General features: G+C 44.6%; 1 protein-coding gene across 1 annotated transcript in view; it reads left to right on the top strand.

Annotated features, from left to right (window-relative positions):
* The window catches only part of LOC148500719 (NACHT, LRR and PYD domains-containing protein 3-like), a 182,833-nt gene extending 164,561 nt beyond the window's left edge, over positions 1–18,272 (top strand). Inside the window, 5 exon segments of the mRNA XM_088451423.1 lie at positions 1,482–1,652; positions 5,563–5,630; positions 5,633–5,720; positions 18,096–18,168; positions 18,171–18,272. Of these exon segments, the coding sequence (XP_088307549.1) occupies positions 1,482–1,652; positions 5,563–5,630; positions 5,633–5,720; positions 18,096–18,168; positions 18,171–18,272 (502 nt within the window).
* The last annotated feature ends 5,107 nt before the right edge of the window (positions 18,273–23,379 follow it).

Consider the following 23,379-nt stretch of genomic DNA (forward strand, 5'->3'; position numbering starts at 1 on the left):
ACATTAATACAAACGAAGAACCACACACATGGAAACGCAGCACAAATTCTGCTGTGTGGTGTCACGTTTTGCTCAATTTCACATTTTACACTTTCTATGGAAACACATCCACACTCATAAGCTGCCGCCATTGACATTACAGGACTTGTTTTGGGCTACACCTGCACTATGCATACCCCCAACCATCCCTATTTCATCAGGATACACACTTTTGGAGCCATTCCACCAGGAGGTAGCAGTGTCTGTGTCATACTTGCCGACATCTCGGCAGGGGAATCCGGGAGGGGGCTGGCAGGTCCGTCCAGCAGGGAGGATGGGGGCGGGTCAAAGAGGCGGAGCGGGGGCGTGCCGACGCGATCGCGTCATAGTGGCCCCGCCCCCCGCTTTATAATGCCAATATTACTGGCATTATAAGGCAGGGGACAGGGCTATGATGACGCGATTCGCGCTGAATCGCGTCATCACACCCCCGCACCGCCCACTTTTGCGGGGGTTAGCGGGGAGCCGGCATCTATTCCGGGGGACTTGCCTAGTCTTGCGGGGTGTCGGGAGCGACACCCGATTTTCGGGAGGCTCCCGACAGTCCCGGGAGAGTAGGCAAGTATGGTCTGTGTGTGTGTGTGTGTGGGGGGGGGGGGGGGTGAAGAGATTGAATCTAGAGGAACGTGGGGCATGCCACCTTGAATGACAAGACCTAGTAGAGGCATGCCACAAGTTCACCCCCATTTTATCATGCACGCAGCACACCCCTTTGGTGCATGGGTGCCGAGTCCTGGATGTTGGGGGGTAAGTCTATTTATGCCCTCATTTGCACAACAAGAATTTCCTGTAGCCTCAAAAAAATCATGATTTACATGTGAACTAACCTCCTCAGACAGCTTGTCACATTCCATTGCCAAACACATGCTGTAACCTCCCTAAGCTATAGTACTAATTACCCCACACTACAGAGTGTATATATAACTTACATGTGTTCTCTTTCTATGCCTAAATCTCTTGCAACGAGAAGTGTTGTCCTGACACTGAGTGTATCTCAGTGAGAATTATTTTGCTGCTTATCAAAGTGGTAAAGGAATGAACTTCCAAGTCTTTATTGCACCGATACCTCCATCAGTTGGCACATGCTCACATATATATTAGTGAGAGGAAGGATAGGAGGACATTTCAGCCTGCCCAGGAAGTGACCAGGAGATCCTTCTCTAGTGATACTATAGCTATATCCTAGTCCTAAGACCATCTACAGATGATGTTAGCAATTGGAGACAAGCTAGAAAAAGTTCATTTTTTAAAAATCTTGTGTCTGACTTTTGTTAATTAGCCTTGTTACCTAGATTTTTGCCTTAATCATCTGAAAACAGCCATCTTTGCATGATGGAAGGCTTGATATAAACTTAGTAAATGTTTAGTGATGACATGAGGCTGAGTGTGAGGCTGTAACATTATAAGAAATAAACTAATACAGATCCTTCATCTCTCATCAGGTTGCAGAGCTGTGATCTGACCTCCTCCTGCTGTGATGACCTCCGCTCTGTTATTACTACAAACCGCTCTCTGACCAGACTGGACCTGTCATGGAATGCTCTGGAGGATTCTGGTATAAAGCTTCTATGTGAGGGACTGAGACATCCAACCTGTACCCTACAGGATCTTATGTAAGAATTGTATTAGTACTTGTATATATTTTGTTATCTCAGTACAATTCATAGGCCACACAAGGCACAAACACAGGAAAATAGCTACTGGATCTTCTCTTATGTTATCTGAGTATATTTTTATGGAACTATTATTCTATTCATTGCTAAGATACAACCAACGCTTTGTTTTATTATTATTTTTTCCTTAACAACAAGTCTTTTACATTAGTTATTAGCCTATTATTACTAGTTATATTATAAATTAGGGGTATTTACACTTTCTAATGCAGAAAAAAGGGAGAAATGCAGATGTCTAAGAACTAAGATGACTAAATATCAAATAATATATACAATAAACTCCATCAATTAGCATGGTTTTCTATTGAGGTTCTTAGTGCATTGAGGTTCTTAGTGCATGCCCACCTACCATGTCACAGTGACCTCATCAGGTGGGTCCCTAACATACCTAATACTGACACATTGTAGACATTTATCTAGGTCTTATAAATGGAAGATCATTCAAGGCACTGTCATATAAAATATATATTTAATAAAAAAAATATGAATATATAATACCAAAAAGAAAAATAAATATATACAGTATACTTTTCAATAAAGTCCATACATAATTGTACAAAAACACTCCCAATAATATGTACTAGATCCATACACAAAAGCATCAAAAAGAAGTGTGATAAAAAACAAATGAAAACATTTTATACTTTTGATTCAAAATATATGTTTGGTAATTATGTCCAGAGGAACATCATTTGTAATCACCAGCAGAGATATTGTATCCAAAAGTATTAGCACCACAAATGTTACTTTGTAACAGTCAGCTGAAAGTTGTATCCAATATGTAACCTCCTTTTTAGATTTTAAAGTATCCTAGTGAAGCAATTTTCCATTTGATGTGTAGCACATAATGAAATATCCACTTTCAATCACAATGTATAAAGCGGTGTGTTCCACTAGATATAAAACGCTGCTATGCAAAAAGTGGGTCAGTGAGCACTTGTTCATTTGTACAGTCTCCTATATATCAAGAATACCAGTGCTTTATCATGTGCAGCATGTCTAAAGCTGCATACACACACAACGATTTTGTTACCAACGATTTTACGAACGATTTTTATGCATGATTTTCTGTCAGATTATCTGTCTGATTTTTTAAAGTGTAATGAATGATTTTTTTGAACTACAAACTATTTTTGCATATTCCCTTACTGAAAATCGTTGAGTTGACAACTCTAACTGAACTACAAACTGCAAACGTGAACACGCATGAACGATAATCGCTCATCATTTGACTCAGAAAGTGAATGATTTTTTCAAACGATTATCATTAAACGATATCGTTTATCGATAATCGTTCAAAAAATCGTTGTGTGTATGCAGCTTGAGAATTCTACTGAAACTCGGGGCCTAATTCAGACCCGCTCGCGAGCGATGAGTGCTCGCAAGCAGGTCGATGTTGGCCAAGTGCGCATGCGCACGACGGAGGCGGCTCCGTCGTGTGCATGCGCGAGACCTGAATAACGACGGCCAAGCCGTCGCTATGAGTCTCGCACCAAAGGGGGCGTGCTGTCGATGGTGAGTGACAGCACGCCCCCTTCGGTGGGCGTGCCGGGGGCATTGGTGCCCAGATGGAGGCATTCCCATGGGAACGGCTACTGTCTGGGACCGGCCCCACTGACATCACAAGTGATGTCAGTGGGAGTGCTTTTGGCTCTGATAGAGCCAAAAGGACTCCAGGGCTTGCGGCAACGAGACCCTACCGCAAGGGTCTCGTCGCAAGTACGATGGTCACCATCTTTTTGGCCGCTCGCTATAGCTGTGGGTGGTCACCCACAGCTAAGCGAGTGGCCAGGAGGCTGCTCTAAAAACTAAGAGGGATGGCCCTGATTCAGAGCGAGCGCTCTGTCAGAGCGTCCGACTCTGAATCAGGCCCTCAGTACGGGCAGCTTTCATAGCACTCTGCTTGTTCTCTGTGGGTTCAATATTTAATGTGCTGTCCTGTTTAAGGTGAGGCTGACGGGCAGTAGGAAAGCAGATTAATTACATGTGTCTCTCACCGCTGCCGCACCGGACTTGCAACCCCGTTTGTGTGCTGCCAGAATGCGATGTAGCCGATGGTGTCTAGACCAGTATCCTATATCAGGAGATCTCCGTCTCTACATGTTTCTCCGCCTCAACAGATATCAGTGACTTCCTCAGGCGATAGTAGTCTACTTCTGTAGACACAGACAGACAGATGGGTGACACTTACTGTCTGTACTTAATTTTTATTAAAAATAAAACTTAATTGCACTTGTAGAAACGCACACATGGAAAAAGCAGCACATATTCTGCTTTGTGATGTCATGTCTTGCCCAATGTCACATGACTGCATGGTTAAAGAGGACGCCCAATAAAAGGACTTGGGAGAATTGGTGATGTTCTGTGCAGAATAGGAATCAGACAAATAACTGCTCCAACTTTCACACTCATTTCAAGACTAGAATTTGTACTGCAGTATTGTGATTATTTGAGATAAAGGAGTAAAGGAGGGAATAGGTTTGGGAGGGGGGATCTCAGGAAGAAACACCACTATTTTCACCTTCTATAACACCATGACGTTCCTGAGAAGGTTATAACATAAAGGGATTTTGCACAGAGATCTTTGAATCACAACGATGTGTATAGTGTGAAAAAATTTAAATTGCCAACATCAGAAATAATAGTATATTAGGATATACCAATTAAATCTCAAGTTGGTGATGCTCCCAAGTGTCAACAGGTACATTTTTAAGCATATGCATAAAAAAGAGTTTATTCTTTTCCCCTTTGTTTCTGGGAAGTAAAATGTGGGGGAATCAGGCATCATAGTGTCTTTATAATATAATACATTCTGCTTCTTCAAGATGCACTTATTCCAGAAACATAACAACACTTATAACCTGTTCCCATTCACAGTTACAGGACACAATGCATATCCACCAACACCTTTCAGTTACTGTCCCACATGTAGGTTGCAATGTCTCTCAAGGAATGGTGGGTTGGGGGGACACTTTGTCACCACTGCTTAACTTACCAGAGTAGTGGATGAATAAATGCTGTGCGTGGCACCCACCGAGTGACCTGAGAGGTTGGAGACAATGCAGGACACACCTCCAGAGTGCCAAGAGATAAGGGCATTTCACAAAGTCACACCCTTTTTTATGCTCATTCCTTCAGAATACACAGAGGATGCCAACTCTTAGATGTTGGGAGGCATGTCTATAGAATTCCCTCACTCAATCAAGACTTTCCTCTAGCCTCCAAACCTTCATGTGTTCCCTGAGAACTCCCCTCCTCAGGCAGCTTAGCACATTCCATTACCACCCACTTTACCTATCTAAGCTATTCTACTATTATCTCCCACTACAGAGTGTATAAATAACTTACATGTGTTCTCTTTCTATACCTAAGTCTCTTGCAAGGAGAAGTGTTGTCCTGACACTGAGTGTATCTCAGTGAGAATTATTTTGCCGCTTATCAAAGTGGTAAAGGAATGAACTTCCAAGTCTTTATTGCGTCAATGCCTCCATCAGTTGGCACATGCTCACATATATATTAGTGAGAGGAAGGATAAGACAACATTTCAGCCTGCCCAGGAAGTGACCAGGAGATCCTTCTCCAGTGATACTACAGCTATATCCTAGTCCTAAGGCCAACTGCAGATGATGTTAGCAATTGGAGACAAGCTAGAAAAAGTTCATTTTTTTTTAAATCTTGTGTCTGACTTTTGTTAATTAGCCTTGTTACCTACATTTTTGTCTTAATCATCTGAAAATAGTCATCTTTGCATGATGCAAGGCTTGATATAAACTTAGTAAATGTTTAGTGATGACATCAGGCTGTAACATTATAAGAAATAAACTAACACAGATCCCTCATCTCTCATCAGGTTATATAACTGTGGTCTGACCTCCTCCTGCTGTGATGATCTCCGCTCTGTTATTACTACAAACCGCTCATGACCACACTGGACCTGTCAGGGAATAATCTGCAGGATCCTGTAACAAAACTTCAGAAGCGTGTGAGGCGGCCTTTGCAGCTTCTGGTGTAAAATAGTTGAGTTGCAGCAATAAAATTTTGTTTTATTTAAAAGTGCATTTATAATTGCACTGACTGGGGGATGATTCAGAGTCTCACGCAAGTTGGCAACATTGCTTCTCTGGAGGGAATTGTGGGTCTTGTATTCAGGGATGTGGTCACCCCTGTGGCTGCAACAATCTTACTCATCCACTTGTGAGAGTAGCTGCTATCACTATCAGTGCACATTCACACCTGCATTGTCCTTGGTGCAAGATACTGATCTCTGGGTATGCCCACCTCTGAGTTGGTCGAAATTCCTCCTATACGACCACAACATGCCCTCATTTATGAGACGTGAATCACTTGCTCATGCTAAGAATGGACAGACATGCAGTGCAATATACGTTTGTGAGGACCTGAATTAACCCCAATGTGATTTCTGTGATACCTGCATCTATATACTTTATATGGTGTGTGGTGTAATGTCAGTGTTATACTGAGCATATATATGTAAGCAGGGTCTCTCCCCATACACTTACTGTTACCTAGCCCTCTGTATGACAGTACTGCTAGGCCTCCTATGTCATCTATACATACAGTGTGTGGTGTAATGTCAGTGTTATACTGAGCACATACATGTAAGCAGGGTCTCTCCCCATACACTTACTGTTACCTAGCCCTCTGTATGACAGTACTGCTAGGCCTCCTATGTCATCTATACATACAGTGTGTGGTGTAATGTCAGTGTTATACTGAGCACATACATGTAAGCAGGGTCTCTCCCCATACACTTACTGTTACCTAGCCCTCTGTATGACAGTACTGCTAGGCCTCCTATGTCATCTATACATACAGTGTGTGGTGTAATGTCAGTGTTATACTGAGCTCATACATGTAAGCAGGGTCTCTCCCCATACACTTACATTTACCTAGCCCTCTGTATGACAGTACTGCTAGGCCTCCTATGTCATCTATACATACAGTGTGTGGTGTAATGTCAGTGTTATACTGAGCTCATACATGTAAGCAGGGTCTCTCCCCATACACTTACTGTTACCTAGCCCTATGTATGACAGTACTGCTAGGCCTCCTATGTCATCTATACATACAGTGTGTGGTGTAATGTCAGTGTTATACTGAGCACATACATGTAAGCAGGGTCTCTCCCGATACACTTACTGTTACCTAGCCCTATGTATGACAGTACTGCTAGGCCTCCTATGTCATCTATACATACAGTGTGTGGTGTAATGTCAGTGTTATACTGAGCACATACATGTAAGCAGGGTCTCTCCCCATACACTTACTGTTACCTATCCCTCTGTATGACAGTACTGCTAGGCCTCCTATGTCATCTATACATACAGTGTGTGGTGTAATGTCAGTGTTATACTGAGCACATACATGTAAGCAGGGTCTCTCCCCATACACTTACTGTTACCTATCCCTCTGTATGACAGTACTGCTAGGCCTCCTATTTCATCTATACATACAGTGTGTGGTGTAATGTCAGTGTTATACTGAGCACATACATGTAAGCAGGGTCTCTCCCCATACACTTACTGTTACCTAGCCCTATGTATGACAGTACTGCTAGGCCTCCTATGTCATCTATACATACAGTGTGTGGTGTAATGTCAGTGTTATACTGAGCACATACATGTAAGCAGGGTCTCTCCCCATACACTTACTGTTACCTAGCCCTATGTATGACAGTACTGCTAGGCCTCCTATGTCATCTATACATACAGTGTGTGGTGTAATGTCAGTGTTATACTGAGCACATACATGTAAGCAGGGTCTCTCCCCATACACTTACTGTTACCTATCCCTCTGTATGACAGTACTGCTAGGCCTCCTATTTCATCTATACATACAGTGTGTGGTGTAATGTCAGTGTTATACTGAGCACATACATGTAAGCAGGGTCTCTCCCCATACACTTACTGTTACCTAGCCCTATGTATGACAGTACTGCTAGGCCTCCTATGTCATCTATACATACAGTGTGTGGTGTAATGTCAGTGTTATACTGAGCACATACATGTAAGCAGGGTCTCTCCCCATACACTTACTGTTACCTAGCCCTATGTATGACAGTACTGCTAGGCCTCCTATGTCATCTATACATACAGTGTGTGGTGTAATGTCAGTGTTATACTGAGCGGTTACATGTAAGCAGGGTCTCTCCCCATACACTTACTGTTACCTAGCCCTCTGTATGATAGTACTGCGAGGCCTCCTATGTCATCTATACATACAGTGTGTGGTGTAATGTCAGTGTTATACTGAGCACATACATGTAAGCAGGGTCTCTCCCCATACACTTACTGTTACCTATCCCTCTGTATGACAGTACTGCTAGGCCTCCTATGTCATCTATACATACAGTGTGTGGTGTAATGTCAGTGTTATACTGAGCACATACATGTAAGCAGGGTCTCTCCCCATACACTTACTGTTACCTAGCCCTATGTATGACAGTACTGCTAGGCCTCCTATGTCATCTATACATACAGTGTGTGGTGTAATGTCAGTGTTATACTGAGCACATACATGTAAGCAGGGTCTCTCCCCATACACTTACTGTTACCTAGCCCTATGTATGACAGTACTGCTAGGCCTCCTATGTCATCTATACATACAGTGTGTGGTGTAATGTCAGTGTTATACTGAACACATACATGTAAGCAGGGTCTCTCCCCATACACTTACTGTTACCTAGCCCTCTGTATGACAGTACTGCTAGGCCTCCTATGTCATCTATACATACAGTGTGTGGTGTAATGTCAGTGTTATACTGAGCAGATACATGTAAGCAGGATCTCTCCCCATACACTTACTGTTACCTAGCCCCCTGTATGACAGAACTGCTAGGCCTCCTATGTCATCTATACATACAGTGTGTGGTGTAATGTCAGTGTTATACTGAGCACATACATGTAAGCAGGGTCTCTCCCCATACACTTACTGTTACCTAGCCCCCTGTATGACAGTACTGCTAGGCCTCCTATGTCATCTATACATACAGTGTGTGGTGTAATGTCAGTGTTATACTGAGCGGATACATGTAAGCAGGGTCTCTCCCCATACACTTACTGTTAGCTAGCCCTCTGTATGACAGTACTGCTTGGCCTCCTATATCATCTATACATACAGTGTGTGGTGTAATGTCCGTGTTATACTGAGCATATACATGTAAGCAGGGTCTCTCCCCATACACTTACTGTTACCTAGCCCTCTGTATGACAGTACTGCTTGGCCTCCTATATCATCTATACATACAGTGTGTGGTGTAATGTCCGTGTTATACTGAGCATATACATGTAAGCAGGGTCTCTCCCCAAACACTTACTGTTAGCTAGCCCTCTGTATGACAGTACTGCTAGGCCTCCTATGTCATCTATACATACAGTGGACCTCATTCAGAGTCGGTCGAAGCAGCCGCTCGGTCGTACGGGAAAAGGGGCCGGATATGCAAATGATTCCCTCGCAAGTTGCGTCCCTAAGTTCGGATCGGTAGCTGGCCGACCAAGGGGAGGAAGCGGCCGGAAGACAAAAAAATATGCCCCCTTCTCGTACGCATTACACGTCATCTCCGGGCATATAAGGATTAATCGAGACCATCGAGAACCATCGGAACTGGTCGTAGAGCTTAAGGTTGACTATACCCTCTCTTAAGCTCTACGATCATGTCAGTGTAAAAACCTCCCATGTCACATGTGCCATGATGCTACTTTGTTAATTATGCACTCCCATAAAACGTATGCACTCCCATAAAACGCCGTTCGCATAATTAGGCACGCCTGCGTTCGGATCTCCACTCCCCCATTTTCAAGCACCTTCCCCTGTTACCACCCACAAACGCCTCCTCCTGTCACTGAAACTACCGACCTGGCTGTGTTCAAGGAGAGAAATTTCTGATCGTAGCGGCTAGTTTGCGCACGTGCATTGTGAACTTTACGCATGCGCAGTATAGCGAACATCAGTGGCGTACGACCATGTGGCCGCTTCGACCGACTCTGAATGAGGTCCAGTGTGTGGTGTAATGTCAGTGTTAAACTGAGCGGATACATGTAAGCAGGGTCTCTCCCCATACACTTACTGTTACCTAGCCCTCTGTATGTGTAACCAGTGGGTTAAATAATTAATTTCTACATATGCATATAAGTTGTAACACACACATATACCCTTGCTAGACCCCATTGAGGTTTGAAAAGAGATTGTATTCATACAGTTGCAGTCTAAGCATAGAATGGACAGATTCACCTTATGAAGTTAAACAAGACATAAATATTGAGGCCCAACTTGTACCTGTCATTACTATCAGAGATGTATAACGAGCCATTCATGCCTTATATGCTGTTATCAGTAGACAGTGTGCCACATTCCAGTGGTGTGACCATTGTAAGATGCGTAGAGACGTTAAGCATTATGGGTAACTGTTAGTGATGTCCATATTCTCTACACAAAGGAGCTTTGAGAGTTTATCTCCAGACATTAGGACACATCATTACTGTATGTCTTTGTCTGGTAGTATATGTTAGTGCTTACAGAGCATGTGCAAGAGATACCAATCAGTGCTTGATACCTAGTATGTAACTGATATGGGGTTAATATCCGGAACGCCAACACCCCATTCTAGGGTATATAAATCACAGCTAGACAAAGGCTCTTTGGCTCATGCATGGACCTGAGACTGCAGTATGGTGCCTGCAATGTAAATTGAACTACCTGGGCATTATTGAAACAAGGGGTCCCCAGATGAAGAAGATGAAGATGAAGTACATCTTATGTTGAAGATGATGAACTACCGGTGTCATCTGAATACATAGACAAAAGTTGAGTATACTGTATACTTTGTATGTTAATTGTTTGTTTGTTACTTGTAAATAAAGTGTGTTCATTTGTACTGACTCAAATTGTCACCTGTGTGTACTATTCATTTCCATCAGAACGAAACCCACCGGTATGCACTTGGTGTCGAGAAGTGGGTTGGAAAGGGTTAAATAGTTTGTGACCAATTGACAGATTCTGTAAAAATGACAATATGATGTTTTGATTTTTCTCTTGCTGTCCAATACACTGTATTGTTTCCTCTGTCTCATTCCTATGAGAAAGGATTGTGAGTTAGCTAAAATCACATTGTATGTTGTTTGGTCTTTTTCTTTAAAAAAAAAAAAAAAAAAATAGAATAGAAAAATGTTTTGCAAATTGTTAAAACATGTGAAAATTGCTATAGGTAGATTACAGAATAAATTGATGGAATTTCAGAGATGTGTTAAAAAATCAACTGAACAAGATGTTGCAATGCCCACCGTAGTATAATGCAGTTTCCACCAGGGCCGGACTGGCCATCGGGCACTTCTGGTAAATGCCAGAAGGGCCGATGGGCAGATGGGCCGATTTGGCTGAGGCGCTGAGCGCAGGCTTACTCAGCCGGCACTGCAGTGTTCAGCGTTTCCCTTATTATTTCCATGCGCCGCGGCTGCATCATTGTGTAATGATGTCATGACACGGTCGCGTCATGATGTCATTGCGCAGGCGGCGGCCGTGTAAATGTGGGCTGTTTTATCCAGCTGCTGAGAGCTGGCAACTTGCAGGGATATGGGCGGCGTCATGACGTGGCTGGGTTTTGATGCGCGGCAGGGGCGGGGCCCAGGGCAAATGACACCATTAGCTCCCGCCTTCTGTGAGCTGACTTGTAGGGGGGCCGACAGGTGCACAAGCAGCGTGACAGCCACTGGGGTGTCACGTGTGGCTGTCACGTGTGGCCACCGCCCCGGTGATGTCATGACGTGGCCGGTCCAGCTCAGGGTTAAAAAAGCGCGGTGCCGCACGAGGAGCTGAGGCAGAATACATGCCATTCTGAGGAGCCGAACTTTCAGGTTCTAATGCTGCTAATGAAACCCAGCAGGAAGCTGCTTCACACTCCAAAACTACATCAGGTATGTCTCTCTGCCATTAATTTCCTTCTGTCTCTCTCATCTCACCTTATTCCTCCTACTCTTACTCTCTCTTCCATCTCCCCTGATTTCTTCTCTCTCTCTTTTCTGTTTCTCCCTATTCCCCTCTCATCTCCCCCTATTTCTAAACTCTGCTGCCTGCCCTTATTTCTCCTGTCTCCATTCTCCCCCTATTCCTGGCCTCTATCTCCCATCTCCCCCTATTCATCCTCTCTCTCCCAGCTCCCCCTCTTTCTCCTATGGGCTCGATTCAGTTCAATGTCAATTGAATAGCGCCAGGAATGAGCTCCCAGAGCTATACAATTCTGCGCATTGTTAGGTCGGAGAATGCCCTTCTCCCACCCCTCGCGCCTTAAACAGGTTGTTTAGTCGCGAGAACGGGCATTCTCCAACTATACTTCCCGGCGCGATGCTGTTTCCGCCGCACTAAGGGCAGAAAACAAGCATTGCGCCTGAACTTTTGTCGGATTTTTGCTTGCATCCCAGGAGGGATGCGAGAAGAAATCCTTAGTCAGGCTTAGCAGTGCGCTGAATTGAATAGCTCCAGGAGTTCATTCCCAGCGCTATTCAATTCGCGTTCAACTGAATCGAGCCCAATGTCTCTCCTGGCTTGATTTATTCCTTCTCTCTCTCCCAGCTTCCCCTCTTTCTCCTATGTCTCTCCCGTCTGCCCCTATTACTACCCTCTCTCTCCCAGTATCCCCTCTTTCTCCTATGTCTCTCCCGTCTGCCCCTATTCCTACCCTCTCTCCCAGTTTCCCCTCTTTCTCCTGTCTCTCCCATCTGCCCCTATTCCTACCCTCTCTCTCCCAGTTTCCCCTCTTTCTCCTATGTCTCTCCCGTCTGCCCCTATTCCTACCCTCTATCTCCCAGCTCCCCCTATTTCTCCTATGTCTCTCCCGGCTTCTCCTATTCCTCCTCTCTCTCCCAGATTCCCCTCTTTCTCCTATGTCTCTCCTGGCTTCTCTTATTCCTCCTCCCTCTCCCAGCTTCCCCTCTTTCTCCTATGTCTCTCCCATCTCCCCCTATTCCTCCTTCTCTCCCAGATTCCCCTTTCTCCTATGTCTCTCCCGTCTCCCCCTATTCCTCCTTCTCTCCCAGATTCCCCTCTTTCTCCTATGTCTCTCCCGTCTCCCCTTATTCCTCCTTCTCTCCCAGATTCCCCTCTTTCTCCTATGTCTCTCCCATCTCCCCCTATTCCTCCTTCTCTCCCAGATTCCCCTTTCTCCTATGTCTCTCCCGTCTCCCCCTATTCCTCCTTCTCTCCCAGATTCCCCTCTTTCTCCTATGTCTCTCCCATCTCCCCTTATTCCTCCTTCTCTTCCAGATTCCCCTCTTTCTCCTATGTCTCTCCCGTCTCCCCCTATTCCTCCTTCTCTCCCAGATTCCCCTCTTTCTCCTATGTCTCTCCCGTCTCCCCCTATTCCTCCTTCTCTCCCAGATTCCCCTTTCTCCTATGTCTCTCCCGTCTCCCCCTATTCCTCCTTCTCTCCCAGATTCCCCTCTTTCTCCTATGTCTCTCCCGTCTCCCCCTATTCCTCCTTCTCTCCCAGATTCCCCTCTTTCTCCTATGTGTCTCCCGGCTTCCCGTATTCCTCTTCTCTCTCCCAGGTTCCCTTTTATCTCCTATGAGCTATTTCACACATGCTGGTTTTGGCCGGTCCGGCAAGAACCGGGTGGTAGCCAGCCGGCTTTTTTCAGGCACTCAGTGCCTTTCATAAGCAGCAGCTTTGAGCCGCTTTTTATGTGTTTTTTTTCCTATTGGGCATGCGCAGCAGCACCTGCTGCTGCACAAGCCCGGCCGGCAGAAGCCAGTCTGTGTGTGAAAGGAAACATTGTTTTCCTCACACTACTGACGTGCAGGGGCGGCACGGCCACGGCACGGCACCGTCCTGCACAGTAGTTTTTTCCGGCTGTAACAGGGCGACCGTGCCGTGGCTGTACCATGTGAAAGGAGCCAGCTGTTTCCCAGCATTTCTATATTTCACTGCCGGTTAAAAACTGGGCGGCTTTTTGCCGCCCGGCCAAAACCGGCATGTGTGAAATAGCTCTATGTCTCTCCCAGCTTCCCCTATTCCTTCTTTCTCCCTCCTCCTCTCCCTATTTCTTCTATGTCTCTCCTGGCTTCCCCAATTCCTCCTCTCTCTCTCATCTTTCCCTATTCCTTCCTACTCTCTCCCAGCTCCCTTCTCCTATGTCTTTCCCGGCCTCCCCAATTCCTTCTCTCCCGACTTCCCCAATTCCTTCTCTCTCTCCCTGCCTCCCCAATTCCTTCTCTCTCTCCCGACTTCCCTTATTTCTTCTTTCTCTCCCAGCTCATCCTATGTCTATCTAGCTTCCCCTATTCATCCTCTCTTTCTCTCAGCTCAACCTGTTCCTTCACTGTCTCTTGCGGCTCTCCCTATTTCTGCTCTCTCTCGGGCAAACCTATACTTCTCTTTCTCTCCTGGCTCTCCCTATTTCTTCTCTCTCTCTTACCACTCCCCATATTTCTCCTTTGTCTCTCCTCGCTCCCCATATTCTCTCTCTCTCTCTACCCCAGTTCCTCCTATTCCTCCTCTCTCTTCGCTCTCTCTAATTCTCCTATGTTGGATCCCCTCTAACCTTCTCTCTCCCCAGCTGCCCAAATTACTCCTCTCTTTTTCTCCTGGCTCCCCCTTTTTCTCATTTCCTGTCTCCCCCTATTCCTTTTAGTATGTTGCTATGTCAAATCTGCAGATCCATGCAGTATTAATATTAATTGTATACAATATATTGTTTATAATATTTCTAGTTTATAATAATGTGCAAATATTCATATTTGTGTATGTGAATAAGGGACACTATTGTTAGACATAACGTGAAAAAGGGACGCTACTGTGTGACGTAACGTGACTATGGGGCACTACTGTGTGACGTAATGTGAAAGAGACAATACTGTGTTGTAACGTGATAAAGGGACACTACTGTCTGACGAAAGGTGAAAAAGGGCACTACTGTGTGATGTAACATGAATAAGGGACACTATTGTGCAGTGTAGTATGATGAAGGGACACTACCGTGTGGTGTAGTGTGCCTAAGGGACACTACTGTGTGACATAACGTGACTATGGGGCACTATCGTGTGATGTAATGTGAAAGAGACAATACTGTGTGACATAATGTAAAAAAGAGACACTACTGTGTGACGCAATGTGAATAAATAGGTGGCTACGCCCCTTCCCAGCAAGACCACACCTGAATTTTTTTGTGCGTACCTAAGGCACACGCTCTCCCTGCTTCACCTATTGATGACAGCACAAACACTCTTTTGTCAAAAAGTGTAGTTGCGGCTCTGCTTTGGTGTGCACAGATATGTCCTCTGCTTTCAGCACCCCTGTCCTAAAGTCCTACAGTGACACTATCTAATCTTCTACAACTGCTAAACTAGGGCTTGGGAAAATGCCTTCCCCTTTCTTCTGTGTATGACCTACACCAGTGCAGTGCCAGCTTTACCTATAGATATCTGTCCAATCTGTCTGCTGGGAAAGTAAATCTGGTCCATTTTCCATCATCTGGGAGCAAATTTCTATTGTTAATTGCCCCCATACATTCCCAGATTTTCTGTCCCACCACACGAATTGGACAGATATATCTATAGGTGTGTACACAGCTTAACAGAACCAACACAATACCAAATTTTTGACTCCCCTGTAGGATGTGCTGTTGTATGCATTTTAATAGAGAATGATGTGTACTTGTCTGTTGTTCGAATATTAATTATATGTGTAAGAGCATAGACTAAGAAGTGGGAGGGGTCAGAAATTGTAAGGGGAGGAGTCTATGCCAGGAGCCAGATGCTGACGCAAGGTGGGCCTGTGTGCTCTTTAAATGCCAGGGCCTATTTTTAGTCCCAGTCCGGCCCTGGTTTCCACCATATACATATTATAGAGTGCCGAAATGTTCACTATGTAATGCAGAGAGTGCCACAGTGCCCACCATATAATGCAGAGGGAATCTGTATGTAATACCGACAATCGGGACCCAGGCAGTCAGAATCCTGATGCCTGGATCCCAACAGGGTTAACATACCAACACTCCCCCTCTCCCTACCCTAACCCTCCCTTTGTGGTGCCTGAACCTAACCTCCCCACCTTAGTGCCTAACCGTAACCCTCCCCCTAGTGCCAAAACCCCTAACCCTCCCCCGTACCCTGCTACTTACCGTTGGCATCCCGGCAGTCAGGATGCCGGTGCCGGTATTCTGCCCAGCGTCGGTATTATCATGCCAGGATTGTAAGCATCGGCATTCCCTCCGCCGGGATGATGAACGCATCCCATGCAGAGAGTGTTGCAGTATCCACTATATGTGTAATATAGAGTGCCTGCAGTGCCACCTTATAATGCAGAGTGCCACAGTGCCCACCATATAATGCAGAAAGTGCTGCAGTGCCCACCATATAATGCAGAGTGCTGCAGTGCTCACTGTATAATGCAGAGGGTCGCAGTGCCCACCATATAATACAGAGTCGCAGTGACCGCCATATAGCAGTGCCCACCATATAATACAGAGTCGCAGTAACTGCCATATGATATAGTGCTGCAGTGCCTACCATATTCAGATGTGTCCTCAAACATATAGCTTCCTTGCGTGTTAAACAGACCTTCTAATGGCACCATGCCATGGCGTGAGTCGGTAGCGTTGAGTGTCTTTCGCGTAAATTTTTACCTTCAAATACATATTATTCAAACAGTGATGCAAATAGCTAGCACAAGCAGCTTCTGCTGATTAAAATGATATGTAGCATGCCTATGTTCTCTGTGCATCTGTGGGTGTATTGACATGCAAAATGCTATGTTATAGTGTTACAGCCGCTACCAAGGCACATGGAGCTCCCGCCTTATGTGACGTAACTTGTAGCGCATGGAGGATAGATGTATGTGGACATATCTGTAATTCAGAGAACTGTCACATTGCTCACTATATTATGTTACTGTTACAGTGCCCACAATATAATGCAGAAAATGGCGCAGTGACTGCCAAGTAGTAGAGAGTTATGCAGTGACCACCATGTAATACAGAGAGTGCCGCAGTGACTGCCATGTAATACAGAGAGTGCTGCAGTGACCGTCATATAATGCAGATTGTTGCAGTTACCATCATATAATGCAGAGTGCCACAGTGACTGCCATATAATACAGAAAGTGCCACAGTGACCGCCATAAAGTTACAGACTGCCATATAATACAGAGAGTGCCGCAGTGACCGCCATATAGTTACAGATTGCCGCAGTGACTGCCATATAATACAGAGAGTGCCGCAGTACAAACCATATAATACAGAGTGTCGCAATGACCGCCATGTAATGCAGAGAGTGCCGCAGTGACCGCCATGTAATGCAAAGAGTATCACAGTGACCACCATGTAATACAGAGAGTGCAGCAGTTACCACCATATAGCAGAGTGCCACAGTACCTACATTATAATACAGAGTGTTGCAGTGGATGTGATAAATTACAGAGAGCATCAGTGACCCACATACAACACAAATATGCATAGACCATTTACACACACACAGACACACACACAATATTAATACACCCCCACTCCGACATGCATATACAACATTAATACACCACCATAGACAATATTAAACACAGCATCCCCAGAAAAAAAAACAATCCACCCCTCTCCTCCCATATACGAACCCCCTTAGATAACACTAAAACGTTTTTCACACCAGTTACACTTGCACCTGCCCAGTGGAAGGATATGTCTATCAGTCTCATTGATGGATGGACCTGGCTCCTCTGCTCTGTGTTTGTGCAGTGAGCACCTGCAGCAGCCCGGGCTCCTCCCCCCCACTGGCTGCGTGTGCCCTCACAGAGGTAAATGGTCGGAACCTAGTTTACACGGGAAGTCGGTGGAGCTTCATTAGCCATGGATGGGGCTTTGAATAGCCAGGGACTGAATGGACAGGGACCTGGAGCTTCACTTGCACATCGTTAATCAGGCCTTGATGGCAGCATACCCCCAGTTCGTGGCCTGCTAAGCCCCACCCTCTCACAGAAAGGGGCATGGTCACAATGCACTGGGGCCCACTGAGGAATTACCCGATTCCCCGGCAGCCAAGTCCGAGCCTGAATGCTTGTGAGGAGAGATGGAGGATAGACAAAGAATACTGGGGCCCTAAAGATACAAATGTGAGGATCTTTGAGGGACCATGTGATAAGATGCGGGATTGGTTATAGTAGAGGGGAAGCTCAGACACTTGTTGCCACTGTCATTAACATGGGCACCAACAGGATTGTCTTATGAAAAGAGACTTGGGAGGGCCAGGATACCAGATAATTCTGAGAGCAAATATGGTGTCTACATTACAGTTTTATTCTTTCAGTTATAAATTCATATTGAGTTTGAAGCTGAAACTAAAAAATTATATGAAATAACCTGATTGAGACCCCTCATCTCTCATCAGGTTACAGAGATGTCATGTGACCTCCTCCTGCTGTGATGATCTCCGCTCTGTTATTACTACAAACCGCACTCTCAGACCAGACTGGACCTGTCATACAATGCTCTGCAGTACTCTGGGACAGAACTTCTGTGTGAGGGACTCAGACAACCAGCCTTAGCAGAGTCACACTGGACCTGATGTGCTGAGAGTTGGTGTTTGGTGCGACTGCAATAAATTATGAGGACACATCTGTAAGCAGAAAATCAGTGCACAGTGTAATAAAGGTTCTGATATGATTGACTGTGGCTATCCCTCGAAATGTTTCATTATGCTGATTGTGCAACTTAATACATATGTTATACCAATTTATTTGCAGCAAAAGCAGCAACCTAGCATCCCTGGTACACTGTGATTGGTTTGTATGCAGCTGCAATGTTACTAAGATGCAATATTTATGAAACATAAATCATTCTCTGATGAAATCCCACTAAAGGCTGGTGAAATGCATCAGTAGATTGAATCAAATTACCTGGCACCATAAGTAACTATAATAAGTGTTACCAGCATTCAGACTATTCACTCCTGCATTTCACATCTGTTATCTGTGACCCTCCATGTATCAGATCGTAAATATTCCCTTTGTCATCCTATTTGCAATTGTGCTAATAAACACTGGAAGTACTGGTCCTTTGGTTTGTTGCTGCTAGTTGTGAGTAGCAGACATCATCTCAATGCACTATCTATTTGTATTTAAGTTTTTGAATTATTTGGAATCAAGTACTTTTTATTGAAATATGAATTACATCAAACAAAACAATTACATCATTGTATCATGGCATCACATAGATAAAAGCATGTCATTAGAACAAGGCTATTTATAGCCATAGATTGCATATTCTGCATAACAAAAAATTCAAAAAGAAATTCATCACAGATATTCAAACAACACAAATACCCTTACACATATAGACAATTTTAAAGACAAATGAAAAAAAAATAAGACTGACAGAAAAAAATATATATTTATTGTCACTAGATTTATGTGTAATCACTTTGAATGCATTGCGTAATTGCATAAAAAATTGCATACAAATTATTTAAAGCGATTTATCTATATTAGGGGACAGGCAAAGTGTCAGTTCCTTTGCCCAATCTGAGTGAACCATGTTTCCAATTTCTTATGGTAATTAGACATAGAGTTATGACTTTTATACAGATGCCTTTCATACTTGGAAACATCACTGACCAATGCTCTACAATTGAAAATATCAGGGGGATCAGCTCCAAACCAGGTTGTAACTACTATGACTTACGCCAAAGTAGTAAGGTATAAAGGCCCTGATTCAGAGCCGGACGCTCTGAATCAGGGCCCACCTCCATTAATATGGAGCGTCCTCCTGGACGCTCGTATAGCTGTGGGTCACCACCCACAGCATATACGAGCGTGCAAAATGATGGTCGCGATGGTCTTGACCATCGCGACCATCGGAACTGCGAGCAGCAGCCTGCGGTTGGGTTTTTCAACCGCAAGGCCAGGAGTGATTTTGGCTCTATCAGAGCCAAAATCACTCCCACTGACATCACTAGTGATGTCAGTGGGGCCGGCTTCAGACGGTAGGTGTTCCCTTGGGAACGCCTCCGTCTGGCAGGCACGCCCCCGGCACGCCCACCAAAGGGGGCGTGCTGTCAGTCACCATCGACAGCACGCCCCCTTTGATGAGACACTCCGAGCGAAGGAAAGTCCTTCGCTCGTCGGGTCTCACGCATGCGCACGACGGAGCTCCCTCCGTCGTGCGCATGCGCAGTGGGGACCATCAACCCACTTGCGAGCGGACAGCCGCTCGTGAGTGGGTCTGAATGACCCCCAAAGTGCAGTGATAGAGGATCAACAAGTTTGTTTCTTCTAGGTCAAGACCAAAAAAAACATACCCTGGTATCTAACAGATGAAGGGAAAGTGATGTTGACCTGATATCATCCAAAATTTTAGACTGAAAGGGGAAAACTACTGTACATTCCCATATAAGATGCTAAAAACCGGAGTCTGCTGTCCCACATCTTGGGCAGTTAGCATCAGAGGGCACACTAGACCACTGCAGGGAGAGAGGAGTACGATATATCTTGTGAAACTGCTGATACAGAACACAAGGAATGGTCAATTTAATAGAACTTAGAATTTGCAACCATTGATCATCTGAAATAGTTTGTAGATCAAGTTCCCTCTTAAGTTAAGGAGATCTAATAAACTCTGCATAAAACTGCTATTAAGGCTAGAATAAATAGAGGAGATTTGGACCCTAGAGCCTAAACATCTGACCATAGATTTAGCTGGAGAGGGTGATAATATTGGAGGGGAACTACCAAATTGAACCTGTACTGCATGTCTCAAGTATCTGTAAAAGGCTGTGTTGTGGAAACTAAACTCCTCCTGCAACTGTGCAAAATATTTAAAAGTGCTTTCTCCGTATATAATTTACCCAGGGAGGAAACCTCTTTCACAATACATATATTATGATTATTATCAGATGAAAGTTAGAGTAATATTGGGTAGGAATTGCTAAACCATAATTGTCAGTCTTCATCCAATGAAAAACCAGAAGCAGATAGACCAGAGTACAAATTTCAAAGGAGAGGACCTCACCCACTCAGCTAGAAAATCAATTAGAGTATAAATCCCAACATCAGAAGCCCAGCCTGATAGGTGGGCCAGTTGAGAAGCCATATACTGTAGTATAGACAGAGATTGGGGAGGCCTAGACTACCTGAAGCCTTAGGGCCTGATTCAGACCCGGATGTTAAGCTGCGCTCTCTCGCAGCCGTCAGGGGGCGGGTATGTAAATTCCGCAATCGCGCGGCCAGGCTTAAGGGTGCCCTCTATGTCTTAGAGAGCGACGTCAGAGTGATTGCACGCCGGTGTAATGACGCCCACTTTTCTTTCTAAGCACACGTCATCTCCAGGAAGTGTATGATTAATCAGCAACATCGAGAGCCATCGGAGATGCTCGCAGCCCTTGAGGTAGACCCGACCCCGCTGCAAGCACTGCGGTCACTGCAGGCTGAAATACAACCAGGTGACGTGTACAATGACACTTCCATGTTAATTATGCACGCCAAAAGAACAGCATTTTCATGCCCAGACACGCCTGCGTTCACACATCCACTCCCCCGTTTTCCTGGTCCTTCCAGTTACCACCTACAAATGGCACTATCTGTCACTCAAAGTAGCGCTCAGTCTGTGTACTAAGAGCGCACGATTCCCGATCATGCAGACTGGTTCGCGCATGCGTATTTTGCCGCATACGCATGCACAGACGGCCGACTATCGACCATAGCGTGCGATCACGGCTTAGCGAGTGGGTCTGAATCAGGCCCTTAGATCTATACAGTTTTAATGAACACTTGAGCAGGTCTGTCTCCCCATATAAATGAAGTCAGAATGCTCTCAATACCTGAGAAAACTTTTTTGGGGATACAGAACAAAGAATGTTGTAGAAGATACAAATACTTGGGCAGAATTTACATTTTAAAAAGATTAATACGTACCATAATGGAGAGAGGCAGATTCTTCCATGAAGAAAACCTTAATTTAAAAGTGAGCCCCTTGCATAAGGGAGATATTTTGAGATACATAGACTACAGGTTAAGGTGTCATCCAAACTCTATGATATTTAAACTGCAAAGTCCACAGAAGTAGACAGGGGGATATATTAGATCATGTTTTCCAGGTCACCCAGCAGGTGCACAGGTGTATTTATTACTCTATAACACATTTTAAAATTTCCACTAGTGGAGCTAATTCTTTCACTTGTGATTCAGTTAGTAGACCTTGAAAACGTGCATTGTTTGGGGTCCTGAGGACCGAGTTTGAGAACCTGTGTTTTAGACAAAGGGAGACAACCTGAAATAGGAAATATATTAGATTTGTTCCAATTATTAAGTAAACCTGGGAAACCACCAAATGTATTAACTATTCTCAATACAGTATCCAAGGACACATTTGCATCTTCCAGAAATAAAAGCATGTCATCTGCATACAAGGCTATAACATCCCCTACTACCCCAACCCTGAGACTACGTATATCAGGAGAAGTATGCAGAAGACACACTAGGGGCTCAATAGCAAGCACAAATAAGGCAGGGGAGAGAGGACAACCCTGCCGGATCCCTCTGGCAAGAGAAAAAGGGTCCGTAGTATAACCATTTATCTATACATGGGATGCCAGGGGTGAAAACAGTACCTGAATCCAGCAGATAAAGTGAGGTCCAAAGGCAAATTTATATAGGACCTCCCAAAGGTAGCCTCATTCAACTGAATCGAAGGTCTTGGCAGCATCAAGGGACACCACCACAGCCCCTGGCTCAATTCGGTCACTCTTATGCAAATGATAGAAAAGCCTGTGAATAGAAAGGCAAAAAACTAATTTGCTCTGAGTGAATTATGGAGATAATTACTGTATGTAAATGCATATCCAGAATATTAGCTATAAAATTAACATCACTAGACAAAAGGCATATGTGCTGACATGACTCTGGCAAAGTGGGATCCTTGCAGGTGAGCAAGCACTAAAGTAATAGCGTCAGGCATGGAAGGGGGAATTGAGCCCCAATCGTTCAAAGTATTAAAAGTATCTAGTAAATGAGGAATAAAAAAATCCTTACATATTTTATACACCTCTACAGGAATCCCATCACAACCAGGAGCTTTAGAAGTAGGGAATGAGGAAATAGCTAAATCAACTTCTTCTAATGTAAATGGAGCATCCAGGAAATCAGCAGCTTCATGTGTCAGGCTTGGTAACGTAACCTGTGCCAGATAATGCGGGAGTTGAGAATTAGTATAATAAACTCTAGAGGTGTATTGCTACGTATGATATCCAATGTCTACTCCATGTGAAAAGTCTAGAACCAGGCTAGCGAGATCTTCTGCCAATAACAACCGCCCATTGTTCCCTTAGAACTGGGATACGTTCACCGGTACTTAGTTGGCCGCCTGGACTTATAGCTCGAGGTAGTAGCAATTCACATGGAGGAGCAAAAGGATACAATGGTGAGGGTAACAGTTGGAATGGAGACTAAATCGTGGATAGTAGATATAAGAATAGAACCAGAACAGGAAGTGGTACACTATCGATGCGGCAAGAAGCTGGTTCAAGATGCTGTTGGCAGTAAATGTGGTTAGTTATAAGAATAGAAAAGCGGCTTGAGCCCCGTACTGAAGAGTCAAATAATTGATTTGGCTTTGAGAGCCGTTGTTGTGGCTTGGAGCCCGTGCAGAGGAGAAGAAGATATTTGAGTTGGCTTTGAGAG

Source organism: Taudactylus pleione, unplaced genomic scaffold, assembly GCF_031769625.1.
Source record: "Taudactylus pleione unplaced genomic scaffold, aTauple2 ptg000547l, whole genome shotgun sequence".
NCBI lineage: Eukaryota > Metazoa > Chordata > Amphibia > Anura > Myobatrachidae > Taudactylus > Taudactylus pleione.